Raw genomic sequence first — 26,821 nt, 5'->3', positions numbered from 1 at the left:
TACTTTTTACCAGGGGTGAAATTCCAACAGGAGCTCCTTTGCCTAGGAGGCCATACACCCCTGATGTAGCTAATCCTCCAAGAGCTTACAAAAAAGAGCCTTGTAAGATCTTGGAGGATTGGCTACATCAGGGGTGTGTGGCCTAATATGCAAAGGAGGTCCTGCTAGAATTCCTTACAGGGCTCTTCTCACAGGGCCTACTGGAAGCTCCAGGAGGATTGGCTACATCAGGGCTGTGTGGCCTAAAATGCAAAGGAGCTCCTGCTAGAATCCCACCCCTGCTTTTTACATAGTACCGTGGCACGTGCACACAAAAGCTCATACTGGGAATAAAACTTCACTGGTCTTAAAGATGCCACTGAATTCAAACTCTGTTCTGCTGCTTCAGACCAACACGGCCACCCACCCGATTGATCTTCAGTTATCCTGAGCACGTATGCACGCTGAAGACCACGGAAAGTCAAAAGGTCCAATGTTCTATACCAGAACCTCAGCAACCACCACACTCTAGGTGTCTCCCGCAGGAAACTGGGAAATCTGCCCACCGCAACCATGATGCACAGAGACCTTGGCCCACGGACATGAGACTGCAGAAGTTCAACTTCTCCCAAAATCTCAGGCAAACGTAACCAGATGTGAAGGGACTGCTTGTCTACGCTCATGTTGCAGTCACTACTCAAGAGGTGCTCATGATATTTCTGCAACTGGCTCCCCAGCACGCAGCAGCTGGGCTATCTAGGGAACGAAAGCGTCAAGAAATAGCTCTCACGCCATACCGTGCTGCATGGGGGAAAGATGCAAAGCCTTTCGACAGGAAATTCAGAGCCGCCTGCCATTTATGCGGGATCCCACTGCCAGAAAGCTTCAAGCAGACACCAATGTTCCCTCTAAGCTGCAGAGTCTTGTGGGCAAAAATTCTACTTTGTGAACTACTGGCATTAAAGTTGTGAGCTACTGCATACATGATTCTGCCCTGGGGCCATTTTTCTTGAGCGAAGGGGAAAATGTGCGAGTTGGAGGCTAAACTCGGCTTGTGCTTAGAAGGAACACTGGCAGACACCACAAGCGTTACAAGCCAGTGTATAAAGTACGCCTGGCAGACAGTATCTGCAAACAGGTCAACTTGGGATACATTTCCCCTTAATATTATTCTCAGCAAAGCAACATTCCCAAAGAGAACAGGTGTCTCCTTCGACTTGCAGCTTGACCAGCATCTTGCTATGGAGAACAAGAGTAACTTTGCACTTATCTAAGGCACCATAGTCCCGCAAACGCTGCCCGTACATCACCTCATGAACCTTGGTGAACTATTTCCTCGAGCTGCAAGTACAGGAAACGAGGCAAGAGCTAGCCTTTCCAAACCTGGAATGCTCTAGAAGAAATGAAAGCATCCTATAACTCGAGAAGACCTAGGAAGTGTGAAAACCAGGTATCAGTACACAGACACGCCTAACCTCTAGATTCCTGATGGAGAATGCCCCCCATCCCAGGGCACAGGCAGGCCCTGGAAGCCCACCATCCCCAGCGCTAGACCCAGAAGCACTTTCAACAGGGTGCTTGGGGGGGGCACAATGGGAGGGCTTCTAGTGTCCTGGCCCCACTGGTAGACCTCCTGATGGCACCTGGGGTTTTTTGGCCACTGTGTGACACAGAGTGCCGGACTGGATGGGCCACTGGCCTGATCCAACATGGCTTCTCTTATGTTCTTATGTCTGGGGCAGTGATGCTCTGCATTCTTGGTGCTTGGGAGGGGCACAGCGGGAGGGCTTCTGCCTCCACTCACGGACCTCCTGATGGCAATTGGGGGGTTTTTTGGCCACTGTGTGACACAGAGTGTTGGACTGGATGGGCCGTTGGCCTGATCCAACGTGGCTTCTCTTATGTTCTTACTAATCTTCATCTTACCAAAGTTGTGCTCGAAGTCCACAGCCCTCACGCAGAACTGAGTCAAGGGGGCTCACAGAAACACAACTCTCCCCTCTTAGGGGTTCCTGTTCCAAAAAACCCTGAGGAAGTGAGCATACATTTAACTAGCACAGTGGCTCCTCATCAGCGGTACACAAACCACTGGCACCCCTCGTGGGACGCAAGGTTTTCATAACAATGAACAAAGAGCTCATTCTCTCTCAATCCCAATAATACGACGGCTACATATAATTTTATTTTGTGTCTTCGGGTATTATAGTTACCGTAACATTAAAGTTTATTTTCAATGGTGTTCTTACATTTCTTGATTGCTAACGGAATTACTTTTTTTTGCTTGCTTGTGGTTTAAAGCTGTAGCAATAAAAACTACTCCTGACAGTAATACTACCTATGTTTATACCTATACTATAGATAATCAATATAACTGAAAGCCTGTAAGCGTATAAACATTCTTGGAAAAGTGGGGCTTTTATATCTATTTTTGAGGTTCTTTGATAATAAAAATCAAGATGTTAAGATAGGAAATCACTGCAACAGAAGGCAGAAAAAGTTGAGAACCGCTGAACTAGCGGCTCTCACCAATTCAAAGCAGCATCAGGCGTTGGCTTGCCAACCTCCAGGTGGGGCCTACAGCTCCCCTCCCTAGGATTACAACTGATCTTCAAACCACAGAGATCAAGTTCCTCTGAAGGAAATGGCAGCTATAGAAGGCAGACTATGTGGCAGGGGTGGCCAAACTTGCTTAACATAAAAGCCACACAGAATAAAAGTCAGATGTTTGAAAACCACAAGACATGAATGACAGATGTTTGAGGGAGTTAGAAAGGGAAGAAAAGCTAATAGACAGGGGGAAGGAGAGGTGGAAAGAGAGCAACTGCAACTTTAAATGCATTCTCCAAGTCACTGGTTTGAAGGTGGGAGCTTTCAGATGGGGAGGTGGGGGCTTTGAGAGCCACATGTGGCTCCCAGGCCACAGTTTGGCCATCCCTGCTCTATAGTATCACATCCAGTTTCACATCTCCCCTAACCCTGAATAAGCAAAGCTCTACCACCACCCCCAAGACTCCAGGAATTTCACAATTAGGGTTGACAACCCTAATCAAGAGACCTCCACCCACCTCACAAGAGAGCAATCAAGATCCAAAGCCTTGCTAGGGAATACTTGTTATTAACTTATATGTTTCATCTATACCCCACCATTCTCCCCAAAAAGAACCCCAAGTGGCTTTTCCATTGTTCTCCTTTCCCCAATTTTATCTTCACAACAACCCCATAAGGTAGGTTGGGCAACTGGCCCAAAGTCACACGGCAAATTTCTATGGCAGGATTCCATCCTAGTCCAACATACTACTCAGGAGACCACGCTGGCCGGGAGGAGACCTTCAGTGGTGCAGAACGGGGAAGACACATCGTCTCGCCTATTTCATTGCACACTGTAGCTGCAATCGCACATACACTAAATAATGCACTTTTAATCCACTTTTCAGTTGCTTTTGCCGGTTCAAACAGTAAAATCCACTTGAAGACTAGACTGAAAGCGCATTATTTAGTTTGTGTGATCACGTCACATACACGCAGCTCATAATCTGAAGCACCAAGAAGTCCACAACCCATGATCGTATAGAGGAGGGGTGGCCAAACATGTGACTCTTTTGCACATATTGTGCAGTTCTCAAAGCCCCCACCACCCCATCGGCCAATTTAGAGAAGGCTTTTCTCTCTTTAAATTACTTCTCCCAGTCAAGCGAGCGGCTTGGAGAAGTCATTTAATCTTAAAGTTGCTTTCTTTCCACCTCTCCTTCCCCCCTGTGTATTTCCCCCAGTGCAGAGCTGCAGCAGGAGGCCCACCCCAGATCCCCTCCCTGGTGGTGAAGCTGCTGCTGCTTCTGATCCTTGTGGGCAAGGCCCGCCGGGCAACCTCCCCTCCGGCTTACACCTAGGGTTGCCAAGTCCAATTCAAGAAATATCTGGAGACTTTGGGAGTGGAGCCAGGACCAAGGGTGCGGAGAGCACAACTGAACTCCAAAGGGAGTTCTGGCCATCCCATTTAAAGGGACTGCACACCTTTTAAATGCCTTCCCTCCATTGGAAATAATGAAGAATAGGGACACCTTCTTTGGGAACTCAACGAATTGGACCCCGTGATCCAATCCTTTTGAAACCTGGAGGGTGTTTTGAGGAGAGGCATTGGATACTATGCTGAAAATTTGGTGCCTCTTCCTCAAAAAACAGCACCCCCTCCCCCTCGAGCCCCAGATACAAGCAGTTCAATTTACTATTATACCCTATGGCAGGGATGGCCAACGGTAGCTCTCCAGATGTTTTTTTTTGCCTACAACTCCCATCAGCCCCAGCCAGCATGGCCAATGGCTGGGGCTGATGGGAGTTGTAGGCAAAAAACATCTGGAGAGCTACCATTGGCCACCCTTGCCCTAGGGAATTATTCTCCATAGGATTGCCAAGTCCAATTCAAGAAATATCTGGGGACTTTGGGGGTAGAGCCAGGAGCAAGGGTGTGACAAGCATAACTGGACTCCGAAGGGAATTCTGGCCATCACATTTAAAGGGACCGCACACCTTTCAAACGCCTTCCCTCCATTAGGAATAATGAAGGATAGGGGCACCTTCTTTGGGGGCTCATAGAATTGGACCCCCTGGTCCAATCTTTTTGAAACTTGGAGGGGGTTTTGAGGAGAAGCAAAGGATGCTATGCTGCAAATTTGGTGCCTTTACGTTAAAAAGAAAAAACAGGCCCCCCCCCGATCAATTCTCCATTATACCCTAAAGAAAGGCCTCCACAGGGAATAGTGGAGTTCCCAGCAGACACTTCCCTCCCCCCCCTGCTTTCTGATGACCATGAAGTGGGGGGAGGGCCTCCAAACCGGGGGTCTCCTGCCCCCACCTGGGGACTGGCAACCCAACTTACAGCGTCCGTCCGCCAGCGGCTCCAGCGCTCCGTCGCGGCCCTGCTCGGCCTCTAGCGCCGCCTGCAGCCGCTCGGCCAACTCGGCCTTCAGCCCTCGCGTGTCGAGGCCCCGGCTGGCCAGCTCCTCCTTCAGCTCGTTGACGCGCAGCCTCCGCACATCCATGGCCCTCCTCAGTCGCCGCCGTTGGGTCGCCGTCGGCCGGCCATCGAGCCTCCGTTGCGGGCCCGGCTCAAAATGGCCGCCCTCGCCCTCCTCCCTTCCCGGGGCCTCACCGCCATGCAACGGCTGCTCCGATTGGCCGGCGGCCTTGGAAGGGGATGTAAGGCTCTCTTTGATTGGGCGTGGCTCGCCTCGACTCCCTCCCTCCTTCCCCTCCGACTCCCGCTCGTTCTCAGGCTGTGAAAAAGGAGCGCTCATTGGAGAAGGAGAGGAGCTGGTCTATAAAGGGGTTTCTCATTGGTTGAAAATGGATCGCGTCATGTTCGAGCCTTTTGATACCGTCAAGGAAAGAAGAGGCGGGGGAAAGAATGATTGACGGCCACAAGAGGTTGGACCAGCTTCCTGAGGACGAATCAGAAGCCTTCCTCCCTTCTGATTGCCCAATGGCTGAGCTTTGAATTTGTTTGTTTGTGAAGAGATTTCCCCCCTTGGTTTTTCCTTATTGGCTTGGCTTTATTTTTGTAGTCGTTGCCAATGGTGTTTGTATGCAGAATTTTCATTGGCTGAGTCCAGCGGGAGGTCTTTTGGGGGGGGGGGGGTGACTGTTTGATTGCCTGACGTTAGGGGGAAAATTTGGTTTCTTGGGGATTTAGATAATTAATTTGATTTATGGATATATATATTTATATAGATATAATTATTTTTCAAAATGTAATTTGACCTCAATTTAAAGGATATATGTGTGTGTAATTATATATATACAGGGGTAATTTTGTAGAAAAATAGGTGGCAGAGCTCGTTAGCCTAACTCATTAGGTTATGCTGCCCCCCCCCAAGCAACCCGATGCAAGGAAGGAGAGCCCCAGGCGAGCGAGGCCTGCTTGGGCTGGCTAGAGATCCGGCCAGCCCAAGCAGGTCTCCCTCACCTGGGGCTCTCCTGGGCCGCCCCACAGCCAAAAAGCCAGCAAGCCACCCACTGCCCAAAATCATATAAGAAGTGGAGAGAGGGTGGCGTGGGCTTCTCCAGAGGTTAATAAGGGCTGCTGGGGTACAGCAAATTCCCTGCTGGCTGGCTACTCTCCTAATCCAGGGATTGTTATGCAGCTGCACCTACTACTCAATGGACAAGGTAGGTGGGGAGGAAGAGGGGGAACCCTCAGAAAGGTTCAGGAGCCGTGCTCCTGTGAGCTCCTGCTGAATCGGAGGCCTGGAGAGAGAGAGATCTCCCCTTCAAATTGAGGTCAAATCAGATTACATTTTCAAAAATCTCACTTTAAAAGCAAACATTCATACAATGGGGGCAGAGACACAGCCATCCTATTACCACATCATTAAAGCAATAAAATGAAACCAAATTCCTGGAGATTTGGGATGCTTAGGGGCAGGGCTTTGTTTGTAGAAAAAGCCCAGCAGGAACTCATTTGCATATCAGGCCACACCCCTGATGCCAAGCCAGTAGAAACATCACCCTGCCAACAAAAGTCTGTATAGTCAAAGCGATGGTATTCTCAGTAGTAATGTATGGCTGTGAGAGTTGGACCATAAAGAAGGCCGAGCGCAGAAGAATAGATGCTTTTGAGCTGTGGTGCTGGAGAAGAAATCTTAAAAGTCCCTTGGACTGCAAGAAGATCCAGTCAGTCAGTCCTAAGGGAAATCAACCCAGACTGTTCCTTGGAAGGTCAGATGCTGAAGCTGAAGCTCAGATACTTTGGCCACCCAATGAGAAGGGAGCACTCAGTGGAGAAGACCCTGATGCTGGGAAAGACAGAAGGCAAAAGAAGAAGGGGACGGCAAAAGAGGAGATGGCTGGACAGCATTACTAATGTAACGAACACAAATTTGAGCAGACTGGAGGATGGTGGATGACAGGAGGGCTTGGCGTGACTTGGTCCATGGGGTCGCTATTTACCATATAACAGTAAATAGGATTGCTGTGTTAATTAGTTGGAAAGCGCACAACACCCGCAATGCAAATGTTTGGCCAGCAGAGGGCAGCAGCATCATACCCAGAGCAGAAATGAATTCTCCCCCTCCCCCCTCCCATCCCTTCCATTCCCTCTCGAGAAGAGAAGTGTAGGAGGTAAAGAAAGATGCCAACAGGACACAATTCTCCTGGGAACGCACAATCTCTGCTCCCCAAAAGCCTTTTCAATTGAAATACTTAAAGAGCATTAAAAACACTAAACAGCAGGGCTTTTGAGGGTAGAAAAAACCCAGCAGGAACTCCTTTGCATATTAGGCCCACCCCCTGACACCAAGCCAGCCGGAACTGCGTTCCTGCTAAAGCCCTGTGTGTAAATATATTTACATCTATGCCCAGGTGTGTAACTATATTTAAAATATATTTACAACTATGCCCAGGCCTCAGATTCAACAGGAGCTCACAGGAACTCAGCTCCGGAACCTTTCTGAAGGTTCCCCCTCCTCCTCCCCACCTACCTCGTCCATTGAATAGTAGGTGCAGCTGCATAACAATCCCTGGATTAGGAAAGCGGGCAGCCAGCCAGCCACCAGGGGCTTCGCCACACCCCCAGCAGCTCTCATTAACCCCTCGAGAAGCTCGTGCCAGCCTTTCCCCACTTCTTATGAGATTTTGGGTGGTGGGTGGCTTGCTGGCCTTTTGACCGGGGCGGGGGGTGGCCCAGGAGAGCCCCAGGCAAGCGAGGCCTGCTAAGGCTGGCTGGAACTCTAGCTAATCCCAGCAGGCCTCACTCGCCCAGGGCTCTCCTTTCTTGTGTTGGGTTGCTTTTGGCTCAGGGGTGAGGAGTGGCATATGCTAATGAGTTATGCTAATGAGCCCCACCACCTATTTTTCTACAAAACAACCCCCGTCTATGCCTCTTCACAAAGGACAGAGTGCTTGAGCTTGCAGTCGGGGTGCTCCAGGGTTTGAACACCTCCCCTTAGGGCAGGAGAGTTGCTGATCCCTTGGTCCAGCAGTTACCTCTTGACAGCTCTACAGGTGTGCAAAAAGGTAAAGGTAGTCCCCCGTGCGAGCTCCAGGTCATTACTAACCCATGGGGTGACATCACATCAAGACATTTTCCGGGCCGACTTTTTGTTACAGGACGGTTTGCCCTTGCCTTCCCCAGTCCTCTACACTTCCCCCCCCAGCAAACTGGGTACTCATTTGGCCAACCTTGGAATAGGGTTGCCAAGTCCAATTCAAGAAATATCTGGGGACTTTGGGGGTGGAGCCAGGAGACACTGAGGGTGGAGCCAAGAGCAAGGGTGTGACAAGCATAATGGCACTCCAAGGGAGTTCTGGCCGTCATATTTAAAGGGACAGTACACCCTTTAAAATGGCTTTCTTTCATAGGAAATAATGAAGGATAGGGGCATCTTCTTTTGGGGCTCATAGAATTGGACCCCCAGGTCTGGTGCATCTACCTAAAAAAATAGCTCCTCCCAGAGCTCCAGATACGCGTGGATCAATTCTCCATTATTTCCGAATAAGTCTCCACAGGGAATAACAGAGTTCCCAGCAGACATTTCCCTCCCTTCCCCCCGCTTTCTGATGACCCTGAAGCGGGGGAGGGCCTCCAAACTGGGGGATCCCCTGCCCCCACCTGGGGATTGGCAACCCTCCCCAGTCATCTACGCTTTCCCCCAGCAAGCTGGGGACTCCTTTTACCGACTTCAGAAGGATGGAAGGCTGAGTCAACCTGGAGCCGGCTACCTGAAGCCAGCTTCCGCCGGGATCGAACGCAGGTCGTGAGCAGAGAGCTCGGACTGCAGGACTGCAGTTTGGCCACTCAGCGCCACGGGGGGCTCTTCATGCAGCTGTGCGGGAGACTCTATTAAGGTCACAAGAATTTAGCGCACAAGTCCTTATGTGTCCTGCCTTTGCTGCAGGGTGACAAAGCCTCACCTCCATTTCAGAATGCACAAGAAATGTGAGATTGTGGGATGACGTCTCCGGAAGGACCTCCTGCTCCTCAGGAAAAGTACTGGGCTGGAAGTATTCTGTTGCACACACGAGGAGGAACGGAATCCACTTAGGGCTGCCAAGTCCCCCACGACTTCCAGTGCCATAGAGTTTTCCTCCAAATTGCTAGAGTGGGGAAACCATAGAGTTTTCCTCCAAATTGCTAGAGTGGGGAAACCATAGAGTTTTCCTCCAAATTGCTAGAGTGGGGAAACCATAGAGTTTTCCTGGGTGTTCCTAGAGCAGCTGGCGCGTGACGTTGCTGGTGTGATGATGTCACTTCCGAGTGACATCATCACACTGGCGACGTTGGGGGAGGATTCCCCCGCTGGCCAGCGAGTTGGGAACCTCCAGGGTGGGAAAACACCCACTCCAGGGAGGGAGAACACCCACCCGGCCTGGGAACTTGGCACCTCTAAGTCCACGGCCCTACCTTAGGCCCTAAATTCACTCCCCTATCTTTTGGCCTATCTTAGGTTTAGGTTTATTTGATTCATATCCCACCCTTCCCACCGAGGCAGGGTCAGGGTGGCTCACGTTTCATAATAAAACAACCATAAAGCAACAATAAAACCGTTAAGTTAAAATAACATTCAGGCAAGTGAGCCAGGCTCATGAGCGATCACTGCAGAAGCCTTTGAAATGGCAAATGATCATTTTTATGCAAACAGGTTTTTCCTCTACCATTTCCATATCCTGTTTGATTTTTCAAATCTCCTCAAATGTCAGATTCTTTTTTTTTTTTTTGAATTTGCAGTTCTTTAAAGTTGACCTTTCTTTGAAAAATGGGTGATGCTGTCCTGACCTAGATAGGGAGGGGGGAGGGAAATGTCTGCTGGGCACGCCGTTATTCTCTATGGAAAATGATTCCCATAGGACAGGGGTGTCGAACTCATTTGTTATGAGGGCCGGATCTGACATAAATGAGAGCTTGCTGGGCCGGGCCATGTTGAGTTGGGCTGGGCCATGTGTGTATCTATTTAAGATTAGGTAGCAGAGATATAAATTTTTATAAAGAACACAGACACAAATATATATACCTTAAAAATCTTAACACATGCTTAAAACATTAGCACTCATTGGGCTTAAAGGTGCTTTCTTCGTGTTTCTCCCATGGGATCCAGGGAACTGGGCAAAGGAAGCTCTGGCTCTTTCCTGCCTTCCCCAGGGGACCGGGAGGGGGAAGAGCCTCAGCCAATAGAAGACTTGACTCTGTAGCTCTGCTGTGCGGTTGCGATAGCAAGCTCTTTCTTCCCCCCCTTCCTCCCCAAGGGAGGAGCACCAGCCAGTGGAGAAAATAGAGGTATTGGTTTATAGCTCCTGTGCAATAGAGGAAGCCTTTGCAAAACAAACTGTTACAAAGAAGGAAGCAACAGAAAGAGAGAAGGAAGCAGGTGACAGCCAGTTGCTCAGGGGCCTGATAGGAGCCCTCCGGGGGTCTGATTCGGCCCCTGGGCCAGATGTTTGACACCCCTGCCATAGGATGTAAGGAGAATTGATCTGCGGGTGTCTGGGGCTCTGGTGGGATTGTTTTTGACGTAGAGGCACCGTGTTTTCAGCATTGCATCCAGTGCCTCTCCCCAAAACGCCCTCCAAGTTTCAAAAAGATTGGACAAGGGGTTCCAATTCGATGAGCCCCCAAAGAAGGCGCCCCTTTCCTTCATCATTCCCAATGGAGGAAAGGCATTTAAAAGGTGTGCGGTCCCTTTAAATGTAATGGACAGAACTCCCTTTGGAGTTCAATTATGCTTGTCATAACCTTGCTCCTGGCCCCACCCCCAAAGTCTCCTGGCTCCACCCCTAAAGTCCCCAGATATTTCTTGAATTGGACATGGCGACCCTACCTGGGATAGGAGACCTGCTTGAAATACCAGTAGCCAGGAGCAGTGGGTTTTATTCAGCCATCTCTCAATATCCTCCCAGCCCCTGGTAGGGGTCAGTCACTAGAATTTGCCGTGACTTCTAGGTGCACACAAATACAAAAATGCCAAATAAATAAAGAGCAGGTGGTGCTGTAAGCGTAGTCTCCCAAAACCTTCCAGATGTATGTTCTGCTTCAAAAGAACGCCTTCTCTAGGCGTGTTCTCATGTTACAGTGAGCACACGTTACATCCGTTTGTAAAAAAAAAAAAAAAAAAGGACCGATGTTCGCTTTGAAAACAAAACTAGGGACTGGTACCTGGATAAAAGCAGGGTTGAAGTTATGCATTTAGCCATGCATGTGCTGTAGAAAAAGAAATGAAATCTACTGCGCATAGATTTGGCACCTGTTCAACATAAAATGTGTACCTGAGGGCATTCCTCTAGATTTGTGTGTGCATCTAAATATAGATACATTAATTTGGGGGGGAGCCAGATTTAAAACACCTTTAATTGGCTCAGTTGATTCAGTGACTGAATAAGAAGGCTTCCTGTTACTGGTCTACATAATCTTTAACACAGGGGTGTCAAACATGTGATCTGGGGGCCGAATCAGGCCCCTGGAGGGCTCCTATCAGGCCCCTGAGCAACTGGTTGTCATCTGCTTCCTTCTCTTTATATCTTGCTTCCTTCTACATTAATGGGGAAGGGACGGTGGCTCAGTGGTAGAGCATCTGCTTGGGAAGCAGAAGGTCCCAGGTTCAATCTCTGGCATCTCCAAAAAAGGGTCCAGGCAAATAGGCGTGAAAAACCTCAGCTTGAGACCCTGGAGATCTGCTGCCAGTCTGAGTAGACAAGACTGACTTTGATGGACCGAGGGTCTGATTCAGTATAAGGCAGCTTCATATGTCCATATGTCCAACAGCTTGCTTTGCAAGGCTTGCTCAATTGCACAGCAGGGCTACTGAGCCAAGCCTCTCTTCCTTCTATTGGCTGAGGCTCCTCCTCAACCCCCACCCCAGTACTCTGGGGACGGAAAGGAAGAACCAGAGCTTCCTTTGCCCAGTTCCCTGGATCCCATGGGAGAAATACAAAGAAAAGCACCGTAAAATGAGTGCTAACATTTTAAACATGTTTTAAGTTTTTTAAAAAAATATATTTAATTGTGTTTGTGTCCTTTATAAAGTCTATATCTCTGCTACATAATCTTAAATAGGAACACACATGGTCCGGCTTGACATGGCTCGGCCCAAACTCACCCGGCCCGGCCCAACAAGGTTTCATTTATGTCAGATCCGGCCCGCCCTCATAACAAATGAGTTTGACACCCCTGCTTTAACATTCCAACTTTCTTCCCTTCAAATCGGAAGACGCACACTCAGGGCTTTTTTTTGTAGCAGGAGCGTCTTTGCATCTTAGGCCACGCCCTCCCCCGGGGCAGCCAATCCTCCGAGAGCTGACAGGGCTCTTCGTACAGGAACTCCTGTAAGCTCCAGGAGGATTGGCTACATCAGGGGTGGAATTCTAGCAGCAGCTCCTTTGCATATTGGGCCACACCCCCTTGATGTAGCCAATCCTCCTGGACCTTTCAGGGCTCTTCGTCCAGGGCCTACTGTAAGCTCCAGGAGGATTGGCTACATCAGGGGTGTGTGGCCTAATATGCAAAGGAGCTCCTGCTAGAATTCCATCCCTGCTGTTTGGGAACATCTTGAGATTCACCGTACCCGTTTTGTCACACGTTGCACCCTTCCGCTTCTCTTTCTGGTTCTGAACGCCTTCTTTGCAAACCCGCCACTTCTCTCGGAGGCTGCCAGGGAACAGAAGGATGGTTGTTGTCCTCTGAAGGTTTAGCCTCCTGCATTTAGCCCTCGGGACAATTGTCAAAGAGTTTTCCCTCCAGATGACGAAGGAGGGGCCTGCGGGGAAGACACCCGTCTCAATGGGCCGCTGTGTTCTTTCATCCATACTTGAATTCAACCCTTGACAATTAGAACAGGGCAGACTCTGACTGTGGCCATTGACGGGATTTCTCCTCTGCCTGATTGACGGGGAGGAGGGTCGTGGAGGGTGAAGTTCGCAGCCCCGCAACATTGGCCTCCAGGAATAAATGACATCTTCTGAAGGGGGCTGTGCTGGGATGGCCAAGAGATCACGCTTGAAAACGGGGGCTGCTGCCCCAGAAAACTCCAGGAGGCCTAGGAACCAAGCCGCACTGTACAAACTGGCGTGCCGTGAGTTGCAACTCCAGACGTGTGACACTTTAAATGTTGCCAGGTGTGAAATTCTGCTGTCTTCTTGTCTTTCTGTTGACAGTGTTCCTCTTTGAAGAGTAATTCAACAGGTGTAGTAGGACTCGTGTTGCTGCTACTACACCTGTTGAATTACTCTTCAAAGAGGAACGGCCGGGCTATCTGTGTCTCTCAACAGAAAGACAAGAAGACAGTAGAATTTCATACCTGGCAACATTTAAAGTTTGAGTTTCTACTAAGGACTGTTTACTTGCTTTGAAGGACATTTAAGAATTACATGATAAAGCGGTTGAGTAAAAAAGTGTTTTGCACTTACATTGCAACATTTGGCGGATGGGGTTTTTCTTGCTTTGCCTAAACTCCACACCGCAAGTTTCCTTATTTACCGAATCCCCAGTTGGGGGCAGGGGATCCCACAGTTTGAAGGCCCTCCCCCCACTTCAGGGTCATCAGAAAGCGAGGGGGGGAAAATGTCTGCTGGGCACTCCATTATAGCCTATGGAGACCAATTCCCATAGGGTATAATGGTGAATTGATCTACAAGTATCTGGGGAGCGGGGGCTGTATTTTGAAGTAGAGGCACCAAATTTTCAGCATAGCATCTGGTGCCTCTCCCCAAAATACGCTCCACGTTTCAAAAAGATTGGACCACAGAGTCCGATTCTATGAGCCCCCAAAGAAGGTGCTCCCATCCTTTATTATTTCCAATGGAGGGAAGGCATTTAAAAGGTGTGCGGTCCCTTTAAATGTGATGGTCAGAACTTCCTTTGGAGTTCAGTTATGCTTGTCACACCCTTGCTCCTGGCCCCACCCCCAATGTCTCCTGGCTCCACCCCCAAAGTCCCCAGATATTTCTTGAATTGGACTTGGCAACCCTAAGTGAATATCCAGGGGGTGGTATGTTCTGGGGTGAAATTTGCTGGACATGGGATTCCCAGCACACAGCCTGGGGTTGGTCACCACCACCGTTATCATGGGTGCCTACTGGCTAATACCCATGTCCTATGCCATCACACACCATACTTCCTTACAGAGTGATCAGCTCTGGCTGAACCGAATTTTCCCAGCCACGACATTTTTCTCTTCAAGCACCGCAAAAATGCAATTTCGCCCACAGTGGAAGGCCTATATTAATTCTATGCTTTTGAATTCCTGGCAACATCTGAAGAACAGCTGTGCCGTTATTAAAACGGAGACCTTTTCATAGGACTAAAACTCCAGACTTCATCTACGCAAAAGCATCTGTTCTAGCACACGGCTTTCACCCTTCCCACCTTGGTTTTCTTCTCGCCAAGAAATTAAATCCCGTTCCAAATCTAATTTTTTTTTTAAAGAAAGCTTTTATTTATAAGCAAAATATATCAAAGAGCTCTCTCTCTCTCTCTTTCTCTAAAAACAAACCTTGCCCTGAGAGGGAAACTTGTGCTTTGTACAAAAAGGGGTGGAAAAACATTTAATAGACATTTTTAAAAAAAAAAAAGTATATACATTTGTATAAAAAATTATTAATAAGAGTCCCTCGGGAGAAAAATAGTCAGCTGTTCTGTACACACAATTCAGCAGAGAGAAAGAAAAGATCTTTTTATTTTAGCATAGGAGCGCTTGAAGGCCAGGTACGAGGAGGGAGAAATCCCCTCAGCCTTTGTGGAAAGCGCCCAATTTCTCTAGTTCATCCTTTCCTTCCATCATCCAAAGGGAAGACGAATGCCAAACCCAAATGGAAAACAGTATTTCACACCTGAACGACACTCGCGGGAAATATGATTTGAAAAAGGCCTGTCTCTTTCCCAAAAACGAAAAAAAACACATTTTCTCCTTTCCCCAAACGGTCTGTGCAAATCGAGAGTCCCAGCTGAGGCTACTTTTGGCACCCACGCTGCAAAGCCGGACTTTTGCTAGACATGATGATGACAGACCCGTGCTGTAAAATGGTTCTAACCAGGGCTTTTTTTTGTAGCAGGAACTCCTTTACATATTAGGCCATACCCCAACTGGAGAGCCAGTTTGGTGTCGTGGTTAAGTGTGCAAACTCTTATCTGGGAGAACCGAGTTTGATTCCCCACTCCTCCACTTGCACCTGCTAGCATGGCCTTGGGTCAGCCATAGCTCTGGCAGAGGTTGTCCTTGAAAGGGCAGACTCTTATCTGGGAGAACTGGGTTTGATTCCCCACTCCTCCACTTGCAGCTGCTGGAATGGCCTTGGGTCAGCCATAGCTCTGGCAGAGGTTGTCCTTGAAAGGGCAGCTGCTGTAAGAGCTCTCTTAGCCCCACCCAACTCACAGGGTGTCTGTTGTGGGCAAGGAAGGTAAAAGAGATTGTGAGCCGCTCTGAGACTCTTCAGAGTGGAGGGCGGGATATAAATCCAATATATTCTTCTTCTTCTACTTCTCGTATGTAGCCAATCCTTCAAGAGCTTACAGGGCTCTTCTTACAGGGCCTACTGTAAGCTCTTGGACGATTGGCTACATCAGGGGTGTGTGGCCTATATGAACATATGAAGCTGCCTTATACTGAATCAGACCCTTGGTCCATCAAAGTCAGTATTGTCTTCTCAGACTGGCAGTGGCTCTCCAGGGTCTCAAGCTGAGGTTTTTCACACCTATTTGCCTGGACCCTTTTTTGGAGATGCCAGGGATTGAACCTGGGGCCTTCTGCTTCCCAAGCAGATGCTCTACCACTGAGCCACCGTCCCATCCCCTAATAAGCAAAGGAGTTCCTGCTACAAAAAAAGCTCTGTTTCTAACCCTGACGCTGGTTTAAGCTATTTTGTCATCCCTTCCTGTACCATTGCTAGCTAGGTCCAAACTGAGGTTAGGCGGCATCGCCCGCAGTACCCAGCATGTAGAAAGACAGGTCCAGGAGGGAATTACTAGACACATTCCATGCTAACGGAGGCTGGGCGCAAGAACCGAGCACGTTTTCTTATTGTGCCTAGCCGAGCAGCTGCTTGTGCCGCTGAATTGGGGAACCGGCCCTGTCTGACATACAGCAGAAAAAACCTAGAGCGGTGGGTAGGAGAGGGGTTACTCTTCCCCTCACAGCTTCTGTCCTCTGCATCCCATTCCTTCCAGGCAGACTCTGAGACTGGAAGCAGACCAAGGTGAGAGAAACATAGCCAGGGGTAAGTGGTTTCAGGGTCAAAAAACAGCAAAGGAAGGAAGGGACGTATCCCTCATCTTTATCCTGTTGCTCCTCACTGGCAGTGCTATCCTAAACAGAGTAAAAAGGTAACGGTAGTCCCCTGTGCGAGCACCGAGTCGCTACCGACCCATGGGGTGACGTCATATCATGATGTTTTCTTGGCAGACTTTTTTTTAAACGGGGTGGTTTGCCATTGCCTTCCCCAGTCATCTACACTTTCCCCCCAGCAAGCTGGGGACTCATTTTACCGACCTTGGAAGGATGGAAGGCTGAGTCAACCTTGAGCTGGCTACCTGAACCCAGCTTCTGCCAGGATCAAACTCAGGTCGTGAACAGAGCTTGGACAGCAGTACTGCAGCTTACCACTCTGTGCCACGAGGCTCTCTTTCTAAACCCATTGAAGTCCCTGGGCCATGAAGTATATAACTCTGCTTAGGATCACACTGCACATTGACCACTCCTTAGCCGCACCACAGAATTCAGATAATGCTGCTGTGAGGTCTAGCTAAGCCTTAAGACTACGGAACGAGTTGTTGCCACGTACGGCTTTCACATCTTCGGGGGTTCCACTGGGAAACGTGCAGCAGAGGCCACAATTTTAAGCATGGTTTTGTCCCATTCTGTTTGGACAGGCTGGTTGGTTTTTGCAGTGACCCAACCCTCCTCTCAGTGTACTTGCCAGAGAGAAAAGCCATAGGAATGCGTGTATCGTGAGCGTCTTTCGAGGGGTTATTCCCCACTCGGATAAGGCGATTCTCTCTTTGCAGCCAGAGTGACCCGTGCTGTGCAATCCAGCTTCTGGCTTAGATTCCCTTGCTGGGAAATCACCAGATGTGATAAGAGAGAACAAGGCATCCTGGTAACAATGGTTGGCGTGAGCTGTTCTCGCAGCATCCAGGTATACGCAACAATATCTGCAAGGCCCAAGATATGAATGTGCGGGTGAACTCGTAAGTGGCCAAGTTGCGAGAGGGCGGGGAAGCAGCGAGGCTCATGTTTCTAGATGAAAAGGGACTCTGCACATCTGATCTACAGAACCAAAAGGGCTCGTACTTCTGAAATAAAGTAGCGTTTCCCCCCTTCTTCTGAGGAGCTGTGATATTCCAGAGAAAGGGACTTTTGGCAATTGTTGGAGTGTGCAATAATGCAAAGAGTGGTTTTGCTACGGATCAAAAGGCACAAACACAGGCTGACCAGGATTCCCGCGCAAGCCCCATCGAAACGCTGGAATGTGATCTGCAAATACTGTATGGTTCGTGTCAGGAAGTCTGGTGTGGTCACAGATGGCTGGACCCGCTTTAGAGACCGGGGGACATCAGGCCGTGTCTAACCGAAGACAGGGGATGGGGAAAGGCTGATAAAAAGCCACTGCTCATATCAATGGCTGTACGACTGGTAGGGCTTCCTCAGTACTAGGACACAGTGATGAGGAAACCTGTCGAATTTCTGCCTTTGCTTTAGGGAGGGAGAAAGAGAGGATATTTCCAGCATTCGTTGAGCTAACTTTGCTACTTCTATTCTCCCATCTATGATACGTGCGGTAGAGCGGAGATGTCCAAACCGCTTGTGGCCCCGCTCCGAGACTCCCGCTTGGATATGGCTTCTGCGCCTTTCGGCATGCTGGCCTAAGGGCCAATGGGATTCCCAAGCTTCCGGGAGGCACAGCTAAGCTGTGGGGGCCACATAGCCTGCTGGCTGGTGAGTCTAATGACAAAAGAATCATTGTGGGACGAACACCATATGTGTTCTGTTCAGAAGGCAAAGGGTGGCTCCAGAAGCAATAGTTAAAGAAAGACGAGCACATCTGATCGTACGCATAGCATTTCCCCGTCACGACTATTCTAATCGCAGCCACCTCCCAAGACTAGGGGGTGGGAGGGAGGCGGCTGTGGGGAAGACCCGAGTTTCCCAGTACCTCCGTCGGCACAACCCTTAGCTGGCCTGGATATGCGCCAACTTCGGGTGGGTGGGTAGGTAAGGTTTTCCTGGCAGTGGAACAGCTGGCAGTGAAATAAGAAAGGGGTATAGAGAGCCTTGGGAAGAAAGGCCCGTATGGCTCTTGTTTGGCTGTGCCAAGAGCACCTGGTAGGATGGCCGGATTCTCACTGATCCCACTTCTGCGCTTTAACAGTAGCCAGAGATGCAGAAATGCAGTTGAGGAAGCCTGGCATCTCCGGGCCAGGCCGAACTGTGCTCTCTCCGCCGCTGTGTATCAAGATGCAGAAATGGGGCCAGCAAAGATACGGAAGGAAGGCCACCCTCGTTCTCTTTAGCTGGGTGGCGGCCAGCTAAAATCGAACCGCAGAGCAGAGGCTGCTGTGTTCCCTTTTAGTGTGGGGAGGGGGAAATGGGCAACCCAAGCTGGGTCAAGTTACCCATTGTGCCCTCCCGCTGGACCCTTTTAGACCGTAATCTGGGAAGGATTCTCCCTACATCTCCAATGTCTGGGTTCCAGAACCCCCATGGAGGGTATATCTGACTCAGGTTGGTGATGTGGGAAAGGACTGGCGAGGGGTGAGGGTAGAGAGGAAAGTATGCAAACAAACTCAGTGGTTTGAAGCCCACCCAAAAAAGGTGAGTGGTTCATCCAGGGGAGGAAACCCCCGATATCACCATAGAAGGCAAAACGGACCAGGCGACCTGGGGGTAGTGGTTCGTTCTGGGAAAGAGGGGGAATAAGTTTGGGGGGGGTATCCAACAAAACCCCTCCTCACAGAGGTGGGGTTTTCCAAACTGTACAGAAACTCTGCCAGTAGGGTTGCTTGTACCCTTCCTTCCCTCCAACTATGGGGTCCAATTCAAGCCCCTTCCTCTGTGGCAGCACAACTGGGGCTATCGGTTAGCAACCGGCTGCTCTCGTGCGGTGTGGGGCACATCACATAGCGACCCATCGCCTGGGGAAGGTGCACCTCGGCCACCGTTGTGGCGGGCTTGAGGGGCTGGTTGTGCTTTGTAAGGGGCTCCTCGGCGCCCAGGCCCCCGACGGCCCCCAGCTCCGCTTCCTCGGTAGCCACCCCGTCGTCCATGTTGACGTAGAGGATCTCTTCGGGGTCCTTGGCTGGCGGGAGGGACTTGAGGATCTTCTCCAGGGCTCTGTGCAGGACCTCGAAGCTGGGACGATCACGTGGGTTGAGGGCCCAACAGCTCATCATAAGTTCGTATCTGCATGGTGGGGGGAGTAAAAGTCAGGGGATATCGAGAGAAGTTACAGATGAGATCTTTCATACGAGTCTGAAATGCAGTCACCCTTGGCATGGGTGCAGGTGATCTGCAGTACAGAGGGATCCCTCCAAGAAGTTGCTGCTGCTGGATCCGTTGCAGACATGTGTGATCAGCAGCAAGGAGGCCCGGATCTCCTCAGAGTCACCCTTAACAATTATACGGGGTTGACTGATAAAAATCTCCTCATCCATGTCTCTGTCTAGATTTTGGGGTTCCAGATTACCAAATCTTGCTTTCAGCTCAGCACTGGTGTCATGGGAACCCACCATTCTTGTGTTTTGATTTGCCAACTTTGTTAAGAGCCAGTTTGGTGTAGTGGTTAAGTGTGCGGACTCTTATCTGGGAGAACTGGGTTTGATTCCCTACTCCTCCACCTGCAGCCACTGGAATGGCCTTGGGTCAGCCATAGCTCTGGCAGAGGTTGTCCTCGAAAGGGCAGCTTCTGGGAGAGCTCTCTCAGTCCCACCCACCTCACAGGGTGTCTGTTGTGGGGGGAGAAGATATAGGAGATTGTAAGCTGCTCTGAGTCTCTGATTCAGAAAGAAGGGCAGGGTATAAATCTACAGTCTTCTTCTTCTTCAGACTATAAAGGGTTTTGCTGCCACTTGAAGGTCCTTCCGTTTGTCTCTGTCTCGTTTTCTCCCCTCCACCTTGCTGAGGTGCATGGGTGCTTAGAAGGACTGACTAACTCTGAGCCCCCAAAAGGAATCTTCGTACCCTCATGCATTCATGTGATGTGTTTCATCAGGGACTGAAGGTACACATCAGAGTGGTCAAGGGGAGAAAAAGACTAGATCAACTGGAAAGAAACAAGGGCTGCAGGAAACCCAGTTCTGGAATTAATTGGAGGGGTTTGCTGTGCTGTGTCGGAAAGAAAGTGGACCATGTCAACAGAACAACAGCGGAACACAACAAGGAAACCCACATATCTCTCCAAATTAACAGCAAAACTGTTAGAGCAGCAAATTGCTCAAGAACTTGTCATTTTTGCCCCTGTTGATCCCTGGAATAGTTCTTATGGACCACTCTTGCAATGCATTGTGGGAATAACTCATAAGAACATAACAGCGTAAGAGAAGCCATGTTGGATCATGCCAATGGCCCGTCCAGTCCAACACTCTGTCACACAGTGGCCAAAAAAACCAAGTGCCATCAGGAGGTCCACCAGTGGGGCCAGGACACTAGAAGCCCTCCCACTGTGCACCAAGAATGCAGAGCGTCACTGCCCCAGACAGAGAGTTCCAACAATAAGCTGTGGCTAATAGCCACTGATGGACCTCTGCTCCAGATGTTTAATCCCCTCTTTAAGCTGTCTATGCTTGTAGCCGCCACCACCTCCTGTGGCAGTGAATCCCATGTGCTAATCACTCTTTGGGTGAAGAAGTACCTCCTTTTATCCGTTCTAACCCGACTCCCCAGCAATTTCATTGACTGTCCATGAGTTCTCGTATTGTGAGAAAGGGAGAAAAGTACTTCTTTCTCTGTTTTCTCTATCCCTTGCATAAACTTGTGATAGGGGCCCTTATTGAGGACTTTCAGAACCGGGGCTCGTTGTCAGAAGAAAAGAAGGTGCTTACAGGCCATCTAGGCAGTCGATTGGCTGTTTGAGGCGGTTGCCTTGGCGCAGGTAGTCGTAAATCTCACTGTTTTCCACACCGGGGTACGGTGTTTGACCTCGTGTCGCTATCTCCCACATGGTGACGCCAAACGACCACTGCAGGGAAGAACAGGGGTGGGGGGGTCTATCAGCTGTTAGCCACAGTTGAACAGAACCTCCATGTTCAGGGACAGTATACCCCTGAATATGAGATGCTGAGCCAAAACTAGGGGAAAGACAGGCAAAACGATTGGTCAAGCGTAAAACCAGAATCTGGCCCAGCGAGACAGAAGCCAGCCTCCCCATCGGCTCGTGAGGGAAGCAGGGCAGGAGGAATCAAAGGCGTCCCCGTCGCTTAGCTCACCACATCGCTCTTGATGGTGTAAACACGATCCGCCAGGCTCTCGATGGCGATCCACTTGACGGGCATCTTGGAGATACGGCCTTGCCGATAGTAGTCCCCATTGTAGATCTTTTTGGAGAGGCCGAAGTCGGCTACGCAGGCTGTCATGCTCTCGTTCAGCCTGTTGGAGGGGGGGGGCCAAGAAAGGCATGTGTGAATTTGATGAAAGCAAGCCAGTGTTAAGCTCCTGCGTCTGTTAGTCTCGCACCGCCCCTCGCCCTCCCTACGCCGACCACTCACATGCAGTTGCGGGCAGCCAGGTCACGATGGATGAAGTTCTTGCTGCTGAGATACTCCATCCCGCTAGCGATGTCCGTCATGAACTTGACCAACGTCTGCGTGGGCAGGTACTGGGGTGGGGAAACGGAACACAGCTGTTATCACGAGCAGGTGGGTCTGCTTTGGGTATTTCGGCCCTCCTCTCTCAAAATCACGCGCACACACCTCCCCCCCCCCCCCGGAGATGCCTGCTGAACTCCTATGCAAAGAACCCCTCCCGTAGCGTGTCTAAAGACTGTGATCTGTCCCCTCTAGTGGCCAGTCTGTGTATACCATCAATTAATATCCCATACCAGGTGTGGCCAAACTGTGGCTCAGGAGCCATATGTGGCTCTTTCATACATATTGTGTGGCTCTCGAAGCTCCCACCGCCCCATCAGCTGGCTTGGAGAAGACATTTCTCTCTTTAAATCACTTCTCCAAGCCAAGCCAGACGGCAGCTTGGAGAAGGCGTTTAAAGTTAAAGCTGCTTTCTTTCCACCTAAGAACATAAGAACATAAGAGAAGCCATGTTGGATCAGGCCAATGGCCCATCCAGTCCAACACTCTGTCACACAGTGGCAAAAAATGTTATACATACACACACACTGTGGCTAATAGCCACTGATGGACCTCTGCTCCATATTTTTATCTAAACCCCTCTTGAAGGTGGCTATGCTTGTGGCCGCCACCACCTCCTGTGGCAGTGAATTCCACATGTTAATCACCCTTTTGGTGAAGAAGTACTTCCTTTTATCCGTTTTAACCTGGCTGCTCAGCAATTTCATCGAATGCCCACGAGTTCTTGTATTGTGAGAAAGGGAGAAAAGTACTTCTTTCTCTACTTTCTCCATCCCATGCATTATCTTGTAAACCTCTATCATGTCACCCCGCAGTCGACGTTTCTCCAAGCTAAAGAGTCCCAAGCGTTTCAACCTTTCTTCATAGGGAAAGTGTTCCAGCCCTTTAATCATTTTAGTTGCCCTTTTCTGGACTTTCTCTAATGCTATAATATCCTTTTTGAGGTGCGGCGACCAGAACTGCACACAGTACTCCAAATGAGACCGCACCATCAATTTATACAGGGGCATTATGATACTGGCTGATTTGTTTTCAATTCCCTTCCTAATAATTCCCAGCATGGGAATTCCCACCTCTCTCTCTCTATCCTCCCTCCCCCATCCATTCGCCTTCCTTCCTTGCGGCTCTCAAACATCTGACGTTTGCGTCTTGCAGCTCTCGCCTGACATTTATTCTATGTGGCTCTTAACGCCACCCCTGCCCTATACCCTTCCAAAACGGTTCGGTATCAAATACAAAATTACAGAGAGCCCCAATAAATTCTATAAAATCACATTATAATGCAGCCACGAATGCCATCGTGGCAATGGGTTAGGATTTTTTTTTTTAAAGTCCGTTGTAGAAACCAGGCAAAAGCTTTCCAAAATTAAACTGCTTTCACCTGAAGCCAGGTAAAGAGGATGCTGGATAAATCCCCCTATGGACGGTATAAATCGATGGTGCGGTCTCATTTGGAGTACTGTGTGCAGTTCTGGTCGCCGCACCTCAAAAAGGATATTATAGCATTGGAGAAAGTTCAGAAAAGGGCAACTAGAATGATTAAAGGGCTGGAACACCTTCCTTATGAAGAAAGGTTGAAACGCTTAGGGCTCTTTAGCTTGGAGAAACGTCGACTGAGGGGTGACATGATAGAGGTTTACAAGATAATGCATGGGATGGAGAAAGTAGAGAAAGAAGTACTTTTCTCCCTTTCTCACAATACGAGAACTCGTGGGCATTCGATGAAATTGCTGAGCAGACAGGTTAAAACGGATAAAAGGAAGTACTTCTTCACCCAAAGGGTGATTAACATGTGGAATTCACTGCCACAGGAGGTGGTGGCGGCCACAAGCATGGCCACCTTCAAGAGGGGGTTAGATAAAAATATGGAGCAGAGGTCCATCAGTGGCTATTAGCCACAGTGTGTATGTGTGTGTATGTATATATATATATATATATATATTATATATATATATATATATATATATATATATATATATATATATATATATATATATATATATTTGGCCGCTGTGTGACACAGAGTGTTGGACTGGATGGGCCATTGGCCTGATCTAATACGGCTTCTCTTATGTTCTTATGTTCTTATGATGGTGAGTTCAATGACTGGAGGCCCACCACCAAGAAGGCAGGGGTGTCAAACTCATTTGTTAAGAGGGCCAGAGGCATAAATGAGACCTTGCAGGGCTGGGCCAGGCATGGCATAAAATGTAAGACCAGATTGTTGAGACACAAACTTGATTGACACAGACAAACGCAAAGACTTTTTTTTTTTAAGAAGCTTTAAATAAAACATGCTTAAAAGATTAGCACTCTTAGAATATTATAACGATCTCTGATTACTGAAGGAAGCAAGAGAGAGGGAGAGGAAGGTGAAGAAGCTATTGGATTTATATCCTGCCCTCCGCTCCGATTCTCAGAGTTGCTCACAATCGCCTTTATCTCCCTCCCCCCACAACAGACACCCTGCGAAGTGGGTGGGGCTGAGAGGACTCTCACAGCAGCTGCCCTTTCAAGGACAACCTCTGCCGGAGCTACGGCTGACCTAAGGCCATTCCAGCAGGTGCAAGTGGAGGAGTGGGGAATCAAACCTTGTGAGGTGGGTGGGGCTGAAAGAGCTCTCACAGCAGCTGCCCTTTCAAGGACAACCTCGGCCAGAGCTATGGCTGACCCAAGGCCATTCCAGCAGCTGCAGCTGGAGGAGTGGGGAATCAAACCCGGTTCTCCCAGATAAGAGTCTGCCCTTTCAAGGACCACCTCTGCCAGAGCTACGGCTGACCCAAGGCCATTCCAGCAGCTGCAAGTGGAGGAGTGGGGAATCAAACCCAGTTCTCCCAGATAAGAGTCTGCCCTTTCAAGGACAACCTCTGCCAGAGCTACGGCTGACCCAAGGCCATTCCAACAGGTGCAAGTGGAGGAGGGAGGAATCAAACCCGGTTCTCCCAGATAAGAGTCTGCCCTTTCAAGGACAACCTCTGCCAGAGCTACGGCTGACCCAAGGCCATTCCAGCAGCTGCAAGTGGAGGAGTGGGGAATCAAACCCGGTTCTCCCAGATAAGAGTCTGCCCTTTCAAGGCCAACCTCTGCCAGAGCTACGGCTGACCCAAGGCCATTCCAGCAGCTGCAAGTGGAGGAGTGGGGAATCAGGTTCTCCCAGCCAAGAAGAACCCTGTAAGATCCAGGAGGATCGGCTACTTCAGCGAGGCGTGGCCTAATATGCAGAGAAGCCCTTTCAAGGACAACTCCTACAAGAGCTCTGGCTGACCCAAGGCCATTCCAGCAGCTGCAAGTGGAGGAGGGGGGAATCAAACCTGGTTCTCCCAGATAAGAGTCTGCCCTTTCAAGGACAACCTCTGCCAGAGCTATGGCTGACCCGAGGCCATTCCAGCAGCTGCAAGTGGAGGAGTAGGGAATCAAACCTGGTTCTCCCAGATAAGAGTCTGCCCTTTCAAGGACAACCTCTGCCAGAGCTATGGCTGACCCGAGGCCATTCCAGCAGCTGCAAGTGGAGGAGTGGGGAATCAAACCTGGTTCTCCCAGATAAGAGTCTGCCCTTTCAAGGACAACCTCTGCCAGAGCTATGGCTGACCCAAGGCCATTCCAGCAGGTGCAAGCGGAGGAGTGGGGAATCAAACCTGGTTCTCCCAGATAAGAATCCACAACTTAACCACTACACCAAACTGGAGAAGGAAGCAAATTTGCTCGCGGGCCTGAGAGGAGCCCTCCAGGGGCCTGATTTGGCCCCCAGGCTGCACGTTTGACACCTGTGTTAGAGACCTGTCTTCCCACTAGAACCCTGCATTTCATGAGGCTACTAACTGCAGATGTTGGGCTTTTGCCCTGAAGCACCTTCCTTTCTTCCTGCCACCCCTTATTTTCTTGGTCCTGATGAAGAATTCTGGGAAATTCAAAACCCTGCTAAGACATTTTGAGTGGTCTTAATTTTTAAAAAATCAGAGAGCTGCTCTGGATATGCGATGGGGCCGGATGACATACCAGTGGGGTCTCCCCGAGCCGGGAGTACAACAGGAAGCTGTGGAGGTCTCCGTGTTTCATGAAGGGCAAAATGACCACCGGGGAGGGGTATCCTTCGCTTTCTGTGTTCTGTAAACAGACTCCTGGGGTCAAAATAAGCAAGGATAGCGATTGTAAGGGTTTAAAAGTCCCATGATGAATTTATTGTACATATTAGCCAGGGGTGGAATCCTGGCAGGAGCTCCTTTGCATATTAGGCCACGCCCCCCTGAGGCAGCCAATCCTCCAAGAGCTTACAAAAAAGAGCCTTGCAAGCCCTTAGAGGACTGGCTGCATCAAGGAGTTGTGGCCCAATACGCAAAGGAGCTCCTGCTGGAATTCCACCCCTGCATATTACAATGGAACAGTCTGCTTCCCCCTTCTGATAATTGTGCATGTTGGATTAGTCACATCCCCTGATGTAGCCAATCCTCCTGGAGCTTACAACAGGCCCTGTACTAAGAGTCCTGTAAGCTCGTAGAGGACTGCTACATCAGAGGGGTGTGGTCTAATGTGCAAAGGAATTCCTGCTACAAAAAAGCCCCGCCCACAGGCACCATGTTGGGAACCCCTGCATTGGAGAAAAGGGGCTGGGAAAGACCCTCTGGGGGTCCTTCCCCGAAGCCCAGGACTGGAAGCCTTATTAAGAGTCCAAACTGTGGCTCGGGGGCCATACTGTGGCTTGGGAGCCATATGTGGCTCTTTCACACACCTTGAGGGGTTCTCGAAGCCCCCATTGTCTTGCTGGCTGGCTTGGAGAAGGGATTTAAAGTAAATCCAAGCCAAGCCAGCTGGTGGCTTGGAGAAGGCATTTAAAGTGAAAGCTTCTTTCTTTCCACTTCTCTCTCCCCCTATATTTTCCTTCCTTCCTTCCAATCCTTCCCCTTCCAGTCCTTCCTTCCTTCCTTCCTTCCTTCCTTCCTTCCTTCCTTCCTTCCTTCCTTCCTTCCTTCCTTCCTTCCTTCCTTCCTTCCTTCCTTCCTTCCTTCCTTCCTTATCTTGCGGCTCTCAAACATCTGATGTTCATATCTTGAGGCTCTCAAACATCTGACATTT

At 49.6% G+C, this 26,821-nt stretch overlaps 2 protein-coding genes across 2 annotated transcripts in view; both read right to left on the bottom strand.

Annotated features, from left to right (window-relative positions):
* HNRNPUL1 (heterogeneous nuclear ribonucleoprotein U like 1) overlaps positions 1-5,127 on the bottom strand; it is a 40,762-nt gene extending 35,635 nt beyond the window's left edge. The window contains exon 1 of the mRNA XM_060257576.1: positions 4,853-5,127. Within this exon, the coding sequence (XP_060113559.1) occupies positions 4,853-5,015 (163 nt within the window). The 5' untranslated portion in view covers positions 5,016-5,127. The remainder of the gene's footprint in view (positions 1-4,852) is intronic.
* A 13,756-nt stretch (positions 5,128-18,883) lies between these two features.
* AXL (AXL receptor tyrosine kinase) overlaps positions 18,884-26,821 on the bottom strand; it is a 93,731-nt gene continuing 85,793 nt past the window's right edge. The window contains exons 16-20 of the mRNA XM_060257575.1: positions 25,748-25,869; positions 21,653-21,762; positions 21,374-21,533; positions 20,990-21,126; positions 18,884-19,352 (exon numbers count right to left, since the gene is read on the bottom strand). Coding sequence (XP_060113558.1) covers positions 18,989-19,352; positions 20,990-21,126; positions 21,374-21,533; positions 21,653-21,762; positions 25,748-25,869 — 893 coding nt within the window. The 3' untranslated portion in view covers positions 18,884-18,988. The remainder of the gene's footprint in view (positions 19,353-20,989; positions 21,127-21,373; positions 21,534-21,652; positions 21,763-25,747; positions 25,870-26,821) is intronic.

Source organism: Heteronotia binoei, chromosome 17 (genome assembly GCF_032191835.1).
Source record: "Heteronotia binoei isolate CCM8104 ecotype False Entrance Well chromosome 17, APGP_CSIRO_Hbin_v1, whole genome shotgun sequence".
In the NCBI taxonomy this organism is placed as follows: domain Eukaryota; kingdom Metazoa; phylum Chordata; class Lepidosauria; order Squamata; family Gekkonidae; genus Heteronotia; species Heteronotia binoei.
The sequence above is the reverse complement of the archived record's forward strand: the minus strand, read 5'-3'. Positions and strand labels throughout refer to the sequence as shown.